Raw genomic sequence first — 20,156 nt, 5'->3', positions numbered from 1 at the left:
TGCGAAGCGTGGTTGTTTGTTTACCGTTTGCCGCACCAGCCGTGGGTCAGCCGCGTAAGCAACAGGTGCGAAGTGTTGACCACAAACGATCACATCCCCGACATACGTCGCTGGATGGCCGATTCGTTTCAGCCATGCAGCGCGCAAGGCCCCATCATGAAACACCTGGTGCCGATGCTTCTTCATTGCCCAGTCGCTCGATTTGCAGCTGACGACAGAGCAACGCTGTTTACCCGTGTTGCTCATGTCAAGGTTGAAAAACACTCGTACGTGCACAGAGGGGCTGTAGTTGAGCGAGGAGTGCACACGTGCACGCGACAACTGCGAGGCTCATTCTTTCCCCGCAGTGCCAAGAAACAAGGGGCAGTTTCGTAGCTGTGGGTGTGAACAGGAACTGGCATTGACTTCTCTACTGTTTTTTCACACCTGATTTAGACCAATCTGCGAGCTTCTCCAGCAAGCTGCATGCTACGTCATGTCGCCGATCGCCGAGTTGACGTCACTGCGCGTGCAAGGGGGTCGGTCAGGAGTAGGAAAGATGCACGGGAATTGTTTTTGAAATAGAGCCTCTGCGCGGCACGCAACGCTGTAATATTAAGAAAACGTGATCACTGCGGTCTAATCTACGAATTGCCAAGCTTGTATGGGTGGTGTAAAAAAAAAGTTGGAGCCTATTTACTGGCCCTTTAAGGCGCATTTACACTAGAAGAGACACAACAAAGATTTTGGTCTGCCGACTGTCTTTGGGAGTGTCTTTTGTCTTGTCATAATATTTACACTGCAGGTTTCTGGAAGACTCAGTCATCCATGCCTTGTCATGCTCACAGTCTTTCGTTGGCCAATTCTGTAGTCACACAGGAGGCAGACGCACCGACTAAACTTGGACACCTGCACCTCATTTTCAGCCATGCTTCTGCTCTGCCATTGTCCCTCTCCGGCTCCCTGGCCTAGGGTGCGCAAGATGCCTATTCAAACACGGGGAGGGAGCATTGTTGTATCTCCCCCAAGATTTCTCACTTCGTGGTCGTTTGAAGCAAGGACATGGGCAAATTTTCGCTCAGCCACAGATCACCCACTGACACAGGTCTGCCAATGTGTTTTGCTGGTGTTTTCAGTTTGTCATCATGTTACACTATGGCGACATGCTGTCTTTTGAGACATCTTCAATGTCGGCCTAGGGTGACCATGGGATCTGGCGACTTCGTCAATGGGCAACTCATCAGCCGATGGTCGGCATCTGCCTTGTGCTTTCGTCTGGGTCGTGTCAGTGTTGTGTTGCTCCAATGTAAATGTGCCTTCACACCAGCATTTTGTAGAGTTACGCGAGATCGAATGCTAGCCTTGATTCTTAAAACATTTGAATAAGTTGCTAATGCATTCATTGCTTCGCCTTTTTGGCGAAACTGACTTTTTTTTTTCATTCACAGATATACTGCAAGCCGCAAAGCCCAAGCAAGAGTGGGAATACAAGAGCATCAAAACACTGCCCAACAAAGGAGGATAACAATCAATAATTCTAACATAATCCGAAATAAGAAATGAAAGCAATACAGGTGGCGAAAAGGCAATACAAATAAATGAGTTTGAATACAGTAACAGTAAAATAAATTATCAACTGAGTGAAATAGCACCAATTTTTATTAAAACCAGAAAAAGAGGTTGTTTTACAAGATGGAGGAGGCACTCAACTGTGCTAAGGACAATAGTTGGTCAGGAGACAGAGTATTGCAACCTGCAAATATTCATGTAAAAAATAAGAATTGAAATACATTTGTTCTGGAAAAACAAATAGTTATAGAAAGCATGAAGAAGTGTGCATTTAAGGGCTCGTTTTCTTTGTTAGACATAATATTAATGCGATATAACAGATATATTATGCCAAAAAAGGTATAGTTGACGGTATTAGGAGTAATTATAATAAAAATGTGGAAAAAAAAAGTGGACAAAAAGATAACTTGCCGTGAGCAGGGACCAAATTTGCGACTTTTGAATAATGCATCTGATGCTTTACCAACAACTGAGCTCTTAAATGGGCGGCCATCCCCCCCTCCCCCCCCCACTTTATGGCGTACATATGTGCATTCGACAGAGCGTCAGTGAGCACCACCAGTAGCCATGACGGTGAGTGTGGAACACTCTTTATCTGCCTGTAAGGCGTCATGTAGCATGTGAACTTATTACGAGCTGGCAACTGACCAATAATCCCTCGTGTACTACCTGAAGGCACCAAATCTGCCAGAACGAGCGTATGTGTATTACGAGTGCGCTGCAATGAAAGTGGAGTAACTACGGTGCTGGGTCAAGCCCGAGATTCCCATTGAGCTAAGAATACAAAAGCTTTAAACGCTGATCCTTGCGACAGGAATGCAATTGAGAAACCTGTTGTGATCCCATAAATGACAAACTGACACTCCTGAGAATGACTTTCAGGTAAAGGCCGATCAAGGTCCACACTTTTCTATACTGAAAAAACAGGAACCTTTTCTAAGAGCTACATAGATAGCATCCTAGCCAACATGCAATGCTTTCTGATAGTCATGTGTGTTACAGTGGTTTGTCACTCTTTATACGTGGATAGTGAGCCGGGTGGTCTTTCAGTGTGGCAGGATAATGTGACAACATTAATAAAAATATTATTAAAAAAGATAGCTGCAAAAGAATGGATGATGTGATGGCATCAGCAAATTTGCAGAACTTGACAGAGATACTGATGTGAGGCAGGTAAACAGAGAATGTAGGGTTGGGTGTGTTGGTACAACATCATTAAGAGTGCATACCGGCGCAATCGACAAGAGCGAAAGGAATAGAGAATTGTGCCTGTGGCCTCTTTTCTGTCCTCTCTTGTCTTTAGCACTGATATGCACTCAGGTAAGGTAAATGGAGGTTGCTTTAAGAGAGCATTGTCTTCCTATCAAGAATAGACAAATAGTATGTTCAGAATTTGAAGCGAATTGAGGTGAATACCGTATTTACTCATATAATAAACGCACTTGCATAATAAATGCACCCCCAACTTCAGTCGTCAAAATTTGGACTTTTTTCCCCCCTCTGAAAAAACGCACCCCCCCCCATTCATCCGCTACAGTCCCACTAACCGACAACTGGCGCCTCCTTACCCGCTGGATCTCTTCCGTTTTATTACCCCCCCTCGGCCACCTTGGCTCTCTCCTTCCCCCCTTCGTCCGATGCAGTGTACCACATTGTTCTTCTTTCTATCTGTGCGCAACACATTCACTGTCTTTTTTTAAATTATCATTATTCGTGTGCCACAGCAGGGTTCACGAATAGTGAGAGTGTAGAGACATCTCAGCTGATAAGCACACAGCAAGCGAATGTCATGAAACTGCCCGTGCCAACCGACGGCGTCGCAGGTTTCTAGAAAAGCAGAAAAAAATCACTTATCACCCAGAAAAGATCGTGACGATTTCCGCAACATGGTAGCATCCCCAATTCTCACTTATTCTTCGCGCGTGCATAAACTTCTCAAGTGGAAGCGAGGCGATGGCCGTATTTTGCATAAAGTTAAAATGGTATTTTGTCGTTATTCTTGTTATCAATGATTTGTGTTGATGCTTCGGCGGTAGCTTGCTGCAATGTTGGTTAGTTGCTACAATGTCAACGGCGGCGTCGGGGTCGTCGTGCGAGGTTGCCATGAAGTCGACAAAGTGCATCGTAGTGCGCGCTTCTGGGCCCCCCTCAAGATCACAGCAAATACCACTGTTGTGGTAAAAAGATTGCAAGAAAAGGTAGCCACAAAATGCTTTTACAACATGCGCGGGTGATGGGGGGACATCTTGCAAAATATAGCGCCGTCAACCACTAAAACTAAGTTAAGTGCAACAAAGAAGCTGTCTCCAAACAGTGTACGTATATGTAAATTGCAAAAGGCTAAGTGACATAACTTCTTTTTTTTGCATTACCACATTTTTTGCTCATTGTGAAAAAGTTTTCATAAAATTTGCCCCCCCCCTAATAAACGCACCCCCAACTTTGCTCCGCTTTTTTAGAAAAAAAAAAAGTGTGTTCATCACACGAGTAAACACGGTGTAATGATGTTTATTAAAATAGAGAAGTCGCAACGAGGTCGCAACGGAAAATGGCCATACGGCAAGTCTGCCAAAGGCAGCACACGTTCTCGCACAATAAGAGCGCAGGGTTTTTCGTTCTCTTCTGAAGGCGCATATGCGTTGGTGGGTATGCTCCACTACAATACCCCCCCCCCCCCCTCCCGGGTGAAAAGTAGCCATCCTGGCGACTCAGAGAGTAGGCACAATGAGGGGGTCGTAATAGGGCCTGAGACGGTCGACGTGTACGGTCTCGCGTCCTCGACGGCACAAATCTGGCGATTGTGTTAGGGACTCGATGATGTAATTCACCGGCGAGATCGCGTCAATGAAACGGTACAGAGGTACAGACCATGGTACCGGGCCAGAAGTTTAGAAGGAAGGCCAGGAACCTGCGGGGGCACCCAAAGCCACACAAGGGAGCCAGTACGAAACGTAGGAGCTATGTGATGAACGTCGTCATGTCGGGTCTTTTGTATACGTTGAGCCTCACTTGTCAGTGACCTAGCCAACTGACGGCAGTCTTCAGTGTATCTGGCGACTTTCGAAAGCGGGGAGCACTCAGATGCATCAGGGCGGTACGCGAGTACAGTGTCGAGTGGGTGGGAAGGTTCGCGGCCGTACAACAGAAAGAACGGGGAAAAACCGGTAGTCGCTTGCGCCGCGGTGTTATAAACGAAGGTAACAAAAGGTAATACAGCGTCCCAGTTAGTGTGGTCGGAGGAGGTGTACATCCTCAGCATGTCGCCAAGTGTGCGGTTGAACCGCTCAGTGAGACCATTTGTTTGTGGATGGTATGCGGTGGATTTCCGGTGGATGATGTTGCATTCAGCGAAAATAGCTTGGATGACCTTCGACAGGAACACTCGACCCCTATCACTGAGTAATTCTCGTAGAGCAGCATGGCGTAGAATGAAGCTGGGGAAAATGAAGAGTGCAACTTCGTGGGCGGTTCTGCCGGTAGAGCTCGTGGGCGGTTCTGCCGGTAGAGCTGCAATCTCAGCGTAGCGTATCAGATGATCGATGCCTACAATAATCCACCGGTTTCCAGAGCCACTATACGGGAAAAGGCCATAGAGGTCGATACCCACGCGGTCGAATGGGCGAGCCGGGCACGGGAGCGGCTGTAACATGCCAGTAAGTTGCCGCAGAGGTGTCTTGTTTTGTTGGCAAGTGGTGCAAGACTGAGCGTATTTCTGCACAAAGTGATACATTCCTCGCCAGTAATATCGTTGGCGCAGCCTTTCGTAGGTTTTTAGGACACCTGCATGAGCACTTTGGGGATCTGCATGGAAATTCATGCAGATGTCAGAGCGCATATGAGTAGGGACAGCAAGGAGCCACTTCCAACCACCAGGCATGTAGTTGCGGCGGTACAGAAAGTTGTCTCGCATGAAAAAATCGGCTGCTTGCCGGCATAGCACTCTCGTGGAAGGAACAGCAAACGGATCGGTAAGGTAGTCGAGTAACAAGGCAAGGTATGGGTCTTTACGCGGCTCCGAAAGCATGTCAGTGATGTCGAGTGGTGACAAGGTAGTAAAAAGGGGTGACAGAGAAGCCACATCTGGTGTTAATGGCAATTGAGAAAGTGCACCGGCATCTACATGCTTGCGACCGGAACTATATACGACACGGATGTCGTATTCCAGCAATCGAAGTGCCCAACACCACAGGCATCCGGACAGGTCTTTCAAGGTTGACAGCCAACATAGAGCATGGTGGTCTTTGACCACGTCGAAAGGACGGCCATAAAGATACGGGCGAAACTTCGTCAATGCCCAGATTATGGCCAAACACTCCTTCTCTGTCACGGAGTAATTCAATTCAGCCTTCTTGAGAGCGCGACTTGCATAAGCAACAACGTATTCGGCTTGGGTGCCTTTCCGTTGTGCCAAAACTGCACCAAGACCCACGCCACTTGCATCGGTGTGAATTTCTGTGGCAGCAATGGGGTCGTAGTGACGAAAAATAGGTGGCGAGTTCAGCAGGCAGTGCAGCTGGCGAAATGCATCGTCACATGCAGGTGACCATGCAGATATACTTATGCTGTTAGAAAGCAGACTCGTCAGAGGTGCGATGATAGACGCGAAGTCGCGCATGAAGCGACGAAAACAGGAGCAGAGACCAACGAAACTTCTAAGGGCTTTCAGTGATGTGAGCATTGGGAAGTCAGCGACAGCTCGAAGCTTATAGGGATCCGGAAGAACACCGTCTCTTGTGATGACATGTCTCAAGATGGTTAGTTTTCGTGCTGCAAAGTGGCACTTTTTGGTGTTAAGTTGTAGGCCTGCAGAAGATAGACACGTCGGAATCTCATGGAGACGACCAAGATGTGTCGGGAAATCAGCTGAAAAGACTACGATGTCATCTATGTAACACAAGCAAGTTTTCCACTTGTGGGCACGCAAGATGGTATCGATCATGCGCTCAAATGTCGCAAGCGCGTTGCAGAGCCCAAACGACATGACTTTGAACTCATATAGGCCATCCGGCGTTACAAAGGCTGTTTTAGGGCAATCACATTCAGCCATTGGCACCTGCCAATACCCAGACCACAGATTCCAGGATGTAAAGTACTCGGCCTTGTAAACAGTCAAGAGAATCGTCTATCCGTGCTAGGGGGGAGACATCTTCCTTCGTAATCTTGTTTAAGCGGCAATAGTCCATGCAAAATCGAACGGTGCCATCTTTTTCCTTTACCAGAACCACAGGTGATGACCAAGTGCTTTAAGAAGGCTGTATGACTCCACGTTTCAGCATTTCATCTACTTGCTCCGTAATGACGCGGCGCTCTTCGGCGAAAACGCGGTAAAGATGCTGTTGCAGAGACGAATGTGAGCCGGTGTCAATAGTATGTGTAATAGTCGTGGTGCGGCCCAAAGCAGGTTCTTGAAAGTCGAAAGAAGAGCGAAACTTGTTAAGGAGGGCAACAAGCTGGCGGCGATGCGAGGGGGAAGGTCTGCATCAATAGCATTGCTGAAGGCTGACAAACTTGATGGCTCAGACGCATGAGCGATTGCGGCAATGTGACATGAGGTTTCGTCGGAAAGAATAATATCATCGATATGGTCGACAGGTTGTACATATCCTAAGGTTTCACCACGGAGTAAGCCAATGGGGTAGTTGCAGTGGTTGGTAACCAGCATTACGGTTAAACCAGACACAATTGTAAGAACGGCAAATGGGAGAACGATGCCCTTGACTTCAGTAAAAACCGGAGATGGCGTAAACATCACCGTGGCGTCAGGTTGCGCCACACATGAAAGGCTAATAGAAACTGAAGCTTCCGGAGGCAAGGTGATGTAGTCGTCAGCGATGAGTTTGCAGAGCAGAGGAGAACGGTCGGGCGATGAAAATTCACATGTTGGCACAAGGGACACTTCTGGACGTGAACAATCGATGATAGCTTCATGACGTGATAAGAAATCCCAACCCAGGATAAGGTCATGAGAGCAAGATGGCAGAACAAAAAATTGGACGATGTACAAAACGTCTTGGATGACGACGCGCGCCGTACACACAGCCGAGGAATGAATGTGTTGCGCACTAGCCATGGACAGCACCATGTCACAGAAAGATGTGGTCACTTTCTTCAGTTTCCGACAAAATTTTGCGTTCATCACAGAAAAGGCGGCCCCCGGTATCAATTAACGCTAGTGTGATGACTCCCAACATCGACATCAATAATATTTTGCGGCGAAAATGGAGGCCTTGAGAATTGCGCAGAAGTTGCAGTTCTTGCCTCCAAAACTGCAAACTGCACTGATTAGTTTCCCTCCTCAGGAGGTGGTCGACGACGCATAGGTGATAGCGATCGGTGACGAGGGGATGGGAAACGAGCAGTCGATGGGCGGCGATCCGAGTCAGAGTGCCTCTGCTCATATGTAGACATGGTGGCCTGCTGTGACGCATAGGTAGAAGTTCCAAAGGAGGCGTGCGCAGGTGTGGGATGGCGGCGGCAGAAGCGTGCAATGTGGCCAGCGATGCCACACGCGAAGCTGATAGGACGATTGTCTAGGGTGCGCCACTCATTAGATGGACAGAAAAAGCGAGGTGGGGGCCTGTAAACTGGAGGAGAGGCCGGAGGAGGTAGAGCCGATAAGGCGACTGGATGCGGTGGGTTCCGCGCGAGCGACCACAGCTGCATAGCTGAGAGGTGAAGGTGGCGCAGGTGGTGCGTAGCCGGCAGTTGAGAGATCAGATGGTACCGAAGTGGATGGGTAAGGGGCCTGCACTGTAGGGAGGACATCACAAATTTCAGTGCGTATGGCCTGCTGCAGTGTCGAAGGCAGGCTTGTGGTGGGCGCGTCACTATGCGGCAGCAGGGAGAGCTGTCAGGTGACTTCCTCCCCGATGAAGTCTTTAACCTGGTTCGACAGAGTTCCTTGGCGAACGTTGCCATTTGCGAGTGCGACGACCGAGATCGAATCTGGTGATGGGACACTCTGTCGGGTGATGGAACGCTGACGGCGCAATTCAACGAAGCTCTGGCACAGGCTTACGAAGACTGCCACCGTGGTCGGGCTTTTCGCCAGCAACATCTCGAATGCGCCAATCTCGATGCCCTTGAGAAGCTGTCGAATTTTTCCCTTCTTCAGGCATAGATGGGTTAACACGCCTGCAGAGGTCGAGCACATCCTCAATATAACTAGTAAACGTCTGGCCATGCTGCTGGGCTCGGTGGTGTAGACGCTGGTTAGCGCGTAGCTTGTCGACCTCTGGTCGGCCGAACACTTCAGTCACGAGGGTGTTAAAGGTGGACCAGTTGGCGATGGCGGTTTCGCGGTTGGTAAACCATAGCTTAGCGACGTCAGCCAAGTAAAAGATAACATAGGCGAGCTTAGAGTCGTCATCCCACTTGTTGCTGGCGCTTACCAGTTTGTACAAGGAGAGCCAGTCTTCAACGTCTTGCTCACCACTGCCACTTAAGATTGGTGGGTCCCGCTGACGGGCAGCACCGGGGCAGGTAGATGGGGCAGCCGATGGTGCTGGCTGTGCTGAGACGAGCTGGTTGGCGACTGCATGAATCATGTTGTGCGGTGATCTTTCGGCCAACTTGCGAGAGCGAAGCTTCAGGTCTGCTTGGGGATCTCAGCAGCCTCCACCAAATGTGATGATGTTTATTCAAACAGAGAAGTCGCAACTAGGCCGCAATGAAAAATTGCCGTACAGCAAGTCTGGCAAAGGCGGCACACGTTGTTGCGCAATCAGGGCGCAGGGTCTTTCGTTCTCTTCCGAAGGCGCATAAGCGTTGGTGCATATGCTCCACTACAACAGTAGTGATTTGGTAAAATAATTTCAAATCGAATTGTTCCAATAGTGTTATCATAAGTAATTAAAGCGACCCTGTCAAACTTTCCCAGAAAAACATCGAATAGCTTCATTAAAAGAGTTTATTGTATCATGATTCGGCCACTGCAAATGTTTTTATAAACCACCAACTACATGCAGAATTACAGATTTGTTGCAAGTTGTAAATATTTTCTTTCTTCTCTCATCCCGAGCAACGTGGAGCCTGACCAGGGAGAGATAGCATAGGGGAAAGAAGTTACCTCATACGTGTGTCATGACCTCGAGCACTTTATTTTTTTTCTTCGAATATGCAGCTTACTTTTGTATGATCACAAACCCGTGCTAGAGCACATGATGGTTTCTTGAGGGTGGCCGCCAAAACTATGCAGCTTACAATGGCCAAATCAGTCAATGGTCGTGAATTCGATTATATGGCGCGGTGAACTTGGTATGTGGCATCATTTGCAGAGAGAGAAAAGAGAATGATTTTGAGTCGACTTTGAGCCTTGACTGAGACTTCCAGGTTGTGTGCTGCTCTGTATTGTTTGGCCGACATGTTTTCAGGAGCCTCGGCAACTAATTGGCTTTGTTTTCTAATCATGCTGAAAATGTGTTCCAGGCCCCTTTAAGAAAAATTAGTATTTTTGCAATGGCCTGTTCAACTTGCACAATATTTTTGAGCATTGGAACGAGGCATGTGTGAATGCCACTTTTTTTATTCGAAATGAAGTGGAAGAAAGTGGACAGTAGCAGGATTTCTATAGCAGTTGGGTCCAAGTTAAAATTGGTACTATATGCCAGGTTTTAAAACTTATAGTAGTTAGCACATATAAGCCCACATAACATGCCTTTAAACTTAAATAATTAATTTAGCCTTGAAGCGTGGCTTCGCGATGGTGCAGATTCCTGGATGAGTATTTTCACAACATAGCACTTCTAAGCTGCAGTGAAACCAGCTTTACAAAACGCTAGCGCTCACTTACACATAAGTAAATTTCGAATAACCTAAATTTGTGTTGAAGCAAATTCAAGTACTGTTGAAGCAAAGACAAATATTCACCCATACCTACTTGTTATGAAACGCTCATTGGGCTAGTGCTGTAATTGTGGCCTACAGCTGTTCACGACAGCAGTAGGATGGTAAGACTGTCTTTACTCATTCTAACGTTAGCAATATCTATTTGACATTTTTTGCTGTTCTCATGTTACTGGGATTCCAGAACTGCTAATGTACCGTAGAAGATCAATACTTTCTTAAATTAGCGATTTTACGAGAATAGCTGCATCTATTAAGCAGCCAAACGACACCCAGGAAGCTGGTGAGCTTGCCAAACACAGGAAATACAGCTGTATTTCCGTCATTCACAACAGCAACACTGGCGGCACAATACATATGGATTATGTATAAAAAATTTAGCAAAACATTGCATGGCATCTCAATTATCAGCTGCAATGATGCATTAGCCTTTGCACCTAAAACCAAAGGTGCAGGAAGTTTGTAACTAAGACACACAATTGCCATGAGACTGTTCCATGAGCAAACATAGATGACCAACACAGCCTGCCATTGCTTGGCTACCATTTCATTCAATAACAATGCTAGAGTCAAATGTATTAGAGCATCTGTGCAAGCTCAGTCATCATCAACCCTTAAACTTTTTTGAAGGCACTATACAAAAACTTAACAAGTTTCCTATCAAATTATTATTTTGTTATGGTAGAAGCAACATGCACAATACTGTGGTAACTGATGACACCTCTACTTATGGGAAAACTAGAGAAGCATCAAGTGTTTCCAACTTGTCCCATGTAGTTAAAGGGACCGACAACTGCCCAGAACATGAAATGACATGACTGCACGGATAGAAAGATTGTCTCTCATAGTGACTCAAACCAACCCTATTTTTTCTCATGGGAAGTAAAATAATATTTTTATTTCTTCATTGAATACCACGAAAATAGCCTGCGGTGCCACCTGGTGTCAGAAACTTCAGTTATCTGAGCTGTTATGTCACGTGATCGTAAACCAGTGTTTGCAGTCAACAATTTTCCTGTTAGTATTGAAATATTGTTTGCTTTTTTATAGTAAAATGTACTTATATTAGTTATTAGTAAGCAATAAAGTGGTGCTGCCTTAGCATGACATAATGATCCCGTGCTCGTCAGCGAGTCTTGAGCAACTTTTCTAAGTGCTCATGAAACCGTGCACGCAGTTTCCAGGTCATTAGGTTTTTAGAGCGACGTGGTTTTTTTACCTACACTTTGTCTCAGAAATGACGTACACGTTTCTGGTGACTTGACCTGGCTCGTGTGTCAAAAGAGTAAAGAGTAACGATGACGGGAAAAGCCACCCTCTACACAGGCACAGGCACATGCAATGCAGTACAAATACAGGGCAGTTGTATAAAGCCACATCGTCTCATTGTAACAGCGGCTTGTTATTTTCAAAAAGAGTTGTAAAGCTCAGAATAAACGTGGTTAAGCATAGCTACAGGAACTCCTGCGAAAGCAGAACAATGACAGCATGCACGAGTCACTAAAATGGCTACCAGCATCGCTATCAATTCTCAGCTTTGCTGGGCAAAAAGGCATGCCGGTGTTCTGAGCCTTTCAAATCGAAAAATACTGCTTATAAAACAACTACGTGCTGTTGCGAGTAACTACTACAGCTGCAAACACGGCAAAAAGTAAGCTTTTGATCACGCCGGAAAAAACTGGGTAAAAAAAAATCAGTTGTCGGTTCCTTTAAGTAGTAAGCATGTGTACGCGCTACTCCACATTTTAATAAAATCAAGCTGGTAATGCAACTCCACGTGCTGATGTGGATTAGATAAGTGGGGCTTTTGTAGCACGCCTGTCCAGACAGGAAGTGCATAGCTTTGGGCTTGAAAACTAAAGGCTTAAGTAACCCACCTTTGTACGATGCTGCAGCTCAGCCTGAAGTGCCTTTTGGTCAGGGCTTATGGTAGGGGACTGGGCCTTACGCTGCAGACACTCATGCATTTCTTGCAGTGATGCACGGAGATTCTTGTTATCCCGTTCCAGTGCTAACTTCTCTGTCTCTAAACGCTCTCGTCGGCCCCATTCAGCAGCATTTTCACCTTGCAGCTGTACCAGCTGACAAAATGAACAGTAAGGCAATGAGACATCCCATACTTGCTGTGACATTTTGATCTCTGGGTTATGCAAAAATACCTCGGCAGTTTGTCATCATACATAACCAATTATGCTAAAATACAAGAAAAAAAAGAACCTTCCTGTTAGCACCAGTACAGACAGACATGTCTAGGGCATATAACCAGAATGCCAATATTTTTAAAATTCCGCCCATGAGATACACAGTAAGGCAGATCATAATAATGTCCTGACAATACATTGCCTTTTATAAACACATGTGTTGGAGGCACCTTACTATGGCCGGCCACTTGTGCAACATCAGTACTAGTTGAAACGTCAGCTTGACACAATCCCTGTCTACAGATTTTTTTTCATCGCGAGCTTCCATCTTCCCTCTCCTGGCATTTTTTTTACTTATGAAACTTGTATTTATATTCATACATTTAGTGTCCCTTTAGAAGTGCCTAAAATTTTTATTAAACGCCAATAATTGCAGAATTTCTGCCTGATTTGATTGCATATGAATGACTGCATTGTATCAGCTGCTAAAAAAAAACGTAATGTCTTTACAAGTGGAGAAACCAATGCCTTAGTAGATCATCAGAACTATATCATTATCATTTTCTGTTCATTGTTCGCTTATATTTTCTGGTGTCACACTAATTAAGAAAACACAAAGACCACTCCTTTCACTCTAACCCTGTGTACACATGCTACCACGCAAAATGGCTGGCAAGTAGGCGTGTGAGAATACTCGAAATTTTTAAAAGTTCATCAAATATTGCATACATCATTCTGTACTCGATTTGATAGCCATATATTCAAAAAGTTCTAACATTCGAGTTACTTCGAATGTTCGAACTTTTTTATTATTCTGTCACATTATGTAATTGTTAAGAACTTTTAAGTTTGCCCCTTTACGATAAGTGCATCAACTGTAGACAATGCAGTGATTACCGCGACTTGAGCGTGAGTGCTATGATGCCTGCACAAAAATACAAAGGAGCGTGACAACAGCCGCCAACAAACGTGTCGGCATGTCATTACGACAAATCTACCAATGACAAACATCTTTAAGAATCTAAATAATGAACTGCCTGTTTGGCAGTACATATGGCTTAGCGGTTTAGCACTGTTATCGCTCGTGCAAGTGTACTGCAAGTGTACAGAACACGCTGTTTGTTGCCATACCCTTGTGCATGGGAACGTTTTACAGCGAAAGCTGTTATGAGATCACAACAAGGATCGCATGCACCGTAGTTGTCCGTCGTTCCCAGTGGCCATAACCGCTTTCGCACGAAACAGAAAAAAAAATTAAGTGAACAAAAACATGGACACGGAATGTGAACCAATATCCCCTGCATGCAAGCTCAGTGTTCTACCACAGAGTCACACTTGAGCTTGAAACTCCGGCTCAAACTGACACTAGGTAGGCTTGATGTCGGGAAAGGAATACACGTTAGTATGAGTATAAAGCGTTTTAGAACAGCCAAGGAACAACCAGGCATCAAACAATACGCATTGCGTAACGAGTGGACCGTCAAATGCCCTACCCATTACTAAAGCTTCAGAAATAATTTATCATCGTCAGCCACAGCATCACAGACTGCACAAAATTTCTTGCAAGTGCATAGTGGATACCGTGCTTCTCCGAAGAATCATGAAGGATGGCATAGTGAATGCCTTCCCACTAAACAAAAATTACAACTTATGGTATAGTTGATACACTGCAAGTGCGCTTGTAGCAGTTGCTCAGCGATTGTTTCAAAAAGGCTCTGAAAGTTCGCTCTTCCCGCTTTTGCTGAGACTGTGCTGCGCATTGTGCACAGGCCTGGCGGTTTTGATAAAGTGTGCATGGCTCGTAAAAATGAAGGCAACTCGCTGCTACCACGCTGGCCCAACAACGTACTCATTGCACTTTCCATGGTGTGGTGCCTAGCAAGCACGAAGAGAAAATGCCACTGCACAAGGGCAAATGCACGCGTATACGTGAAAGCGAGCGGTGCTGACGGAGTGAGCTTAGCAGGCGACGCACTGCATGCAACTAGCTAAGGACGCTCAGCTTGGCGATGCAGCAGTTAACGCGTACAGTGATCAATTTTCGAAGCAGTCAAATTTTAGTTTTGGAGCATTTTGGAGCAGGTAATCTTGCAAGTAGGAGTACCTTGGAGTAGTAAAATTTAATTTTGGAGCATTTTTGAACAGGTAATCTTGCTATTAGAAACATTTTACAGCAGTAAAATTTTTGTTTTGGAGCATGTAATTTTACTATTAGGAGCACTTTGGCATAGGTATGTATTCATAATGGAGCACTTCGGAGAAAAAACTACCTCAAACACTTTAATATTAAATGGACACTGACCTGGAACAAAGAATCGTTTTAGAAGAAAAGGCTTTGAGAACCATTCTTTTCACTATCTCCGGTTTATTAATTGGGGAGAAAATATAGGTGAAACATTTATTTCTGAATTTCATGCTAAAATCTCTGCACGTGATATAAGAAATTTTAATGTGTATTTTTTTACTTTAACAGCATTCCCTCAAAGTAATATCCTGAGACTTAGTACGTTAAGTCTAGAGCCATCTCAGAAGTCAGTTTACTTAAGAGCTGTGTAGGACCTAGTAAAAAAATGCCAAAATTTATAAAATCCCGGCAACTGATGCATTAATGCAACAATGTGAAGCCACCCGAATTTTCTTCTTGCATGCTTATTTTTTTGCTTACCAAGAGAGTTCTCGTGGCAAGCATGATGATTTTGGAATTATGAAAGTGTGATTTACTAATGTCAAATCTCAATAATTTGGATACGCTTAATTCAAACTTCCGGTTAATTAAAACTGACGCTATGGCCCCGTCAAAGCTGTGTGTATTCCAATGGGTGAAAGCGCTCTGTAATTCAAACGCGCAAGCACTTGCGACGGTTAATTCGAACATACCGCGCTCCGAAAATGCTCTCAGCACCACACCCAATCCCACGGCGGCACCTCCAACATCTCAACCCTGGGTGCGAAGAAGGAAGAGAAGAAAAGGAAAGGCTGGGGCGGAATGTTTGCTCTCTCAACTGCATACCTTGCAACTTGGCAACAAAGAAATTCGTAAAACCCCAGAGTGGGGAGGGGGTTACTGACTTTTTTTTTTTAAGGTCCATTCGCTTCACCCTAGGTTCTCTGCCCCTTCTGCACCTCACTGCTTGATTATCAAAGGTACAGCAGCGCCCCTTGCATCACCGTCCTCAATTGTACAGGGTGTTGGTTAGGTCATGCCATAGTGCCGCAAACCCTTGCACCTTCTAGCACAAGGGTGCAGCATTTTGGTGCAGCCTCAACGCGCACTAGCAGACAACACCTTAAGACATGCCTGTGGTCGTAGATATCAACGATGTACCGACGAAAAATTTTTCGATTGTGGACGATCTTGGCGTGATACTCCTACCTGGCGACATCGAACTCTACGCTACTGCAGGTAATTGTGCAGACGTGATAGCATTCTAGAGAAGTCCGTTCAGATGCAAGATGGTGACATTTCTTCATTATTCATTGTTTTTCTTTTTTTCAGATGGGAAAACATTGCGGGTTGTATGCGCGTCGGGCGAACTTGCCACCACTAACTCGACAAACGGGTGTGCTAAACCTACAACGCCGCAAGACGACGCTATGCTGACAATGCAAGCGGCCACTGCAGCAGCTGTCGTGCTTTGTCAGAGCGCTGATCAAAGTCCTGCACGTCGCGACGACCCTGACAAAGTGCTGTGGAGCGGAGGAAAGCGAAGTTCCTTATTGATAAATATAAAGAGAATTTCAGCAACACTGGCAAAAAGGCGCTTGAACTCGTGGTCAAAATAACAGACTACAACTTCCTTGTAGTACCAAAGTGTCCAGTAACGATCGCTGCGCACCAGTTGAGCACCGATTTGGCACAACCTTGCATTCAGTTCATCGTCTTCGCTGACGGATTCAGCTATTTCCATACCAATGTGGAATTCCTTCATGCTGACAAATCAGGAGCTGAAAATCCGTGGGCACACAATACACATGACAACTTAAGTGGCCGAGCAGCAGACGACAGGTGTTCTCTGCTTGCACCTCAACTAGAGTGTACTAGAAGTGTTGAGTGGCGTGACTGCACCTTGCCCCCTGATCCCTTCCGCATTGCCCGTAGCGGTGGCGCAGCAGACGAATAGTACTGAAAGAGCCGCGCGCCGCGTGCAGAAACTGCTATGCGTTTCGGCTCCTCCATCGCTCTTTCTTGATGAAGATTTCTCCGCACCTGCCCATCTTTCATGTCTAGCCTATGATGCCATAACCCTTAAAGTATGACATGCCGATCTACTGAATTTGAGCTCTAAAAGGCCCTTGTGAGAGATCAAAATAATTCAGAAAGGGCGTGTCTTATATTGATTTCTTCTGTCTTATGATGTAACGCAGCTGCTTGAATGAGTAGATAGGCGGATCCGTGCAAATTCCAATTGACATATTTTTTTAGGTCGACAGGATCTTGAAACAGTGAATTATCGATGCAACTTGGGCGTGCCTGCATATTCACTCGTGCACCATGGCGCGTTGCAAGTGCGTTCACTGATAAAGGTTCAGAAATGCATTAAACGCACTAAAAACAGGCAATTCCATGCTTTGACAGGCTACGGCGCATGCCCTCCCAGTGCAGACGTTTTTGAGATCTTCAGTACCATAGAACGACAGCCCTGCTGCTACTGTCACCCGCCGGAGAATCAGTCGGGATGCGGCGCGACTGCATTCGATTGATGCTAAGCGTTGGCGCTGCTTATGCACTGCATTTCCACCCTGAATATGGCTGTCGAGTGCTGAGACATCTAGCTACACCTGCTGCACCAGGTGCCGGCACTGGCTGCACCTTTTCGTATGCGGTGCCATGCTCTTTTTTTTTTTTATCAAATAGACTATTGATTTGTAGCTGTGATAGACTAGCCTTTAGAGACAAGCATGATTACAATTTACCACCAAAGTCAAATCGGCATGCTGAATTATTTTCCTCCATTTTTGGCCCCCCAAAAAAAAACATCGTGAAAAACATCGGCGCTGCGGTCTCATAATGTCTTGGAGTGGCCCAAAACATGAGGGTAGGGGTTTCCTTTTAGGTTAGAGTCCAAAAGGGGGAGCACAAACGCTCCCAGCTGAAATTTCGCGTCATCAAAACAACTAACAAAATATATTTCCGTCCAAACAACTAGCGTGTGTCTTCCTGGGACACACGGGACGCGACGGCGTAGCTGGCTGCCATGAAAGCGCGGGTCAAAGCTTTGGCTTCGCACGCTAGTAGATTCTTTGGACAGGAACGGCAAAACACTCCTAGCCTTTTTTACGTCTTTACCGCCTTTCATTTTTTTACATCTTTACCGCTGTGTCAGCCATGTGCCCTCGGGGCTCGCAGATCACTATCGCATCGCCACGACTACAGTTTTGAGTGCAGCTGTTTGCATCAACCGGTAGTTTTGTTTTAAATCCACATGCCTTCAGAACTAAGTCGTTTTATGCTATCTATGGTCGCAACTGCCGCAGTTTTCTCCACAGAGTTTGCGGAAAGCACCGATGCTTTGACTGGTCGAACGTTGGTCGCGCGTATACTTTAGGAGTTCTGTCAGTAACGTCACCATATATGATCGTGTTGAACGACCGCGGTTTCGTACGTAGTGCTTGTGGCAACGACAACAACACGCACTGTACAAGGCAGTGCGTGTGCTGGTCGCACGCGTACTTCCGAAGCTTCGAGCACGCTGTTCACGATTAACATTCGTTCGACGGTTTCGGTACTAGAGTTCGTATCACACGCCGCGATTAGGAAAAATGCTCGGTACATTTAAATTTTGGCCCAATGGACACACAAATTTGGCTGGAGAATTTCACGAATTCGTATCACTGAGACTCTACTGTAAGTTTCGATGAACCTCTCTCAAATTCGTTTATAATGTGGTGGGCTCGCAAAAAGCCTAGAACTGACTGGCCTGCATTTTTGTCAATACGGCCAGATCTCGCACACACATTTAGATTTTCAGGAGATTTTCATGGCAACCCCTACACACGGAAAAAACGGTCACAATCCGGGAGTCTCCCGGACAATGCGGGAGACTTGGCAAGTATGTGATAACACCAATACATATAGTTCTCTCCTGGTGGCGGAATATAGCACAATGCCGTTTTGTGGCCTCCGCGATCAGCTACGGCAATGCGCTGTAGCCAATTACAGAGGTTACGCTACTTTACTAATTTTTTTTTATTCGGAAATGAAATATTTTTCTTAAATTTCAGGCAAGATATGCAAAGCATACGCGCAATCGAAATTCGTACGTTTTACGGGAAAATCTGAAGAGTTGGCAGGTACGCAAATGCTAATCTAGGACGTGCCTGTGCCACGCTTCTCCCTTTTTCGTCCCTGTCACGTAGAACCCTTTTCTTTTCAATGCCGTGCTTGAAGATAGCAAAAAAAAAAACATTGAGGTGTTGTTATGCTGTCTCAGAATTGCACAATGATTGTTTTTTTAATAAACAATCACACAAGTATAAACGTTGAAACTTGAGAAATATTGGTAGGCACTGCGGATGGGGTTGGCTGTCTGAGGTATCGTTTGGTACCGTTAGAGAGACCGTTACCGCGGACAAACAGACAAATGTACAGACAAACAGAAAGACAGACAGACCAAAATTTTGGCGTCGAGGGTCCCCAAGAAAGACTTATCTCTTGAAAAAAAAATGCTGTTGTGGAGTGTTGGTTATCTCTCAAACACCGATCTGTTTCTCTCCGCGTCGAAACGCTCCTCCTTTCTCGTCATGTGCTGTCCACTCTGCGGCTGCGGCGCAGAGGGTAGCAGCGGAGACGTAGTCGTCGTCGTCATCGTCGTCTTAACACCTAATATATAGGTGTTATAGGTCTGTTCGCAGGAAGGTAAAGAATTCTCTCATTAGACTCGACTGCTGTCTCCAATAATTAAAATATTAATTAGAGTTATTAAAATGCTGCCACAATTTCAGCGTCTAATGATTTTGTGATTTCCGACATCGTGCCGGAAGCTGCACAGAACTTCCCAGCGAGCCGCATGCAGCCCGCAGACCACAGCTTACGGAACCCCGAGATGAACAGTTTGGCGCTGTTTAGCGCAGCGAATCTCGGTTGGCGCACTTTGGCGCACTTTGGCGCAGAAGTGGGATCCCTGCGCGTATCACATGTAGCTTCACCGGTTTTCGCTAATGAATCACAGCAAAAACATATGCACGTGCATCAACAAAAGCTTAGCGAATCACCTGTCAGCTGTGCTGCTCTGTAAACAATGTCAGCATGTGCAGTAGAACTTCGTTGATACATTTTTGAAAAAAAAAAAAGCAAAAGATAAACATACGATCCAGGAAAGTGTGCGATCAGAATTCAGCAAAAGTTGAAGCTAAAAACATTCATTTCTTAAACAGTAATTTTCTGTTGCTGCCTCTCGCCCTTCGACAAGAAAAGCTCCTTCTGCACAAATTGTACACGCTTGTCTGCAATTTCCTTGTTTTTTTATTCAAAAGAAGGTTTTTAAAGCTTCCAGACCTACAAGAACTTCAGTGAATAACTGGTCGGCGCAACGCTTTCGTTCTCACCGCTGTATTCCGGTGCCTCATCCCCCCACCTCCTTCACTGCGTCGCTCCCCCACCACCATCTCTACGACAATCTCAGC

General features: G+C 45.8%; 1 protein-coding gene across 5 annotated transcripts in view; it reads right to left on the bottom strand.

Moving 5' to 3' along the window:
• The window catches only part of LOC119176466 (coiled-coil domain-containing protein 102A), a 108,618-nt gene that overhangs the window by 27,936 nt on the left and 60,526 nt on the right, over positions 1–20,156 (bottom strand). For all 5 annotated transcript variants that reach the window (XM_037427758.2, XM_037427755.2, XM_075877717.1 and 2 more), the window contains exon 7: positions 12,270–12,473. In XM_037427758.2, coding sequence (XP_037283655.1) covers positions 12,270–12,473 — 204 coding nt within the window. The remainder of the gene's footprint in view (positions 1–12,269; positions 12,474–20,156) is intronic.

Source organism: Rhipicephalus microplus, chromosome X (genome assembly GCF_043290135.1).
Source record: "Rhipicephalus microplus isolate Deutch F79 chromosome X, USDA_Rmic, whole genome shotgun sequence".
Lineage (NCBI taxonomy): Eukaryota > Metazoa > Arthropoda > Arachnida > Ixodida > Ixodidae > Rhipicephalus > Rhipicephalus microplus.
The sequence above is the reverse complement of the archived record's forward strand: the minus strand, read 5'-3'. Positions and strand labels throughout refer to the sequence as shown.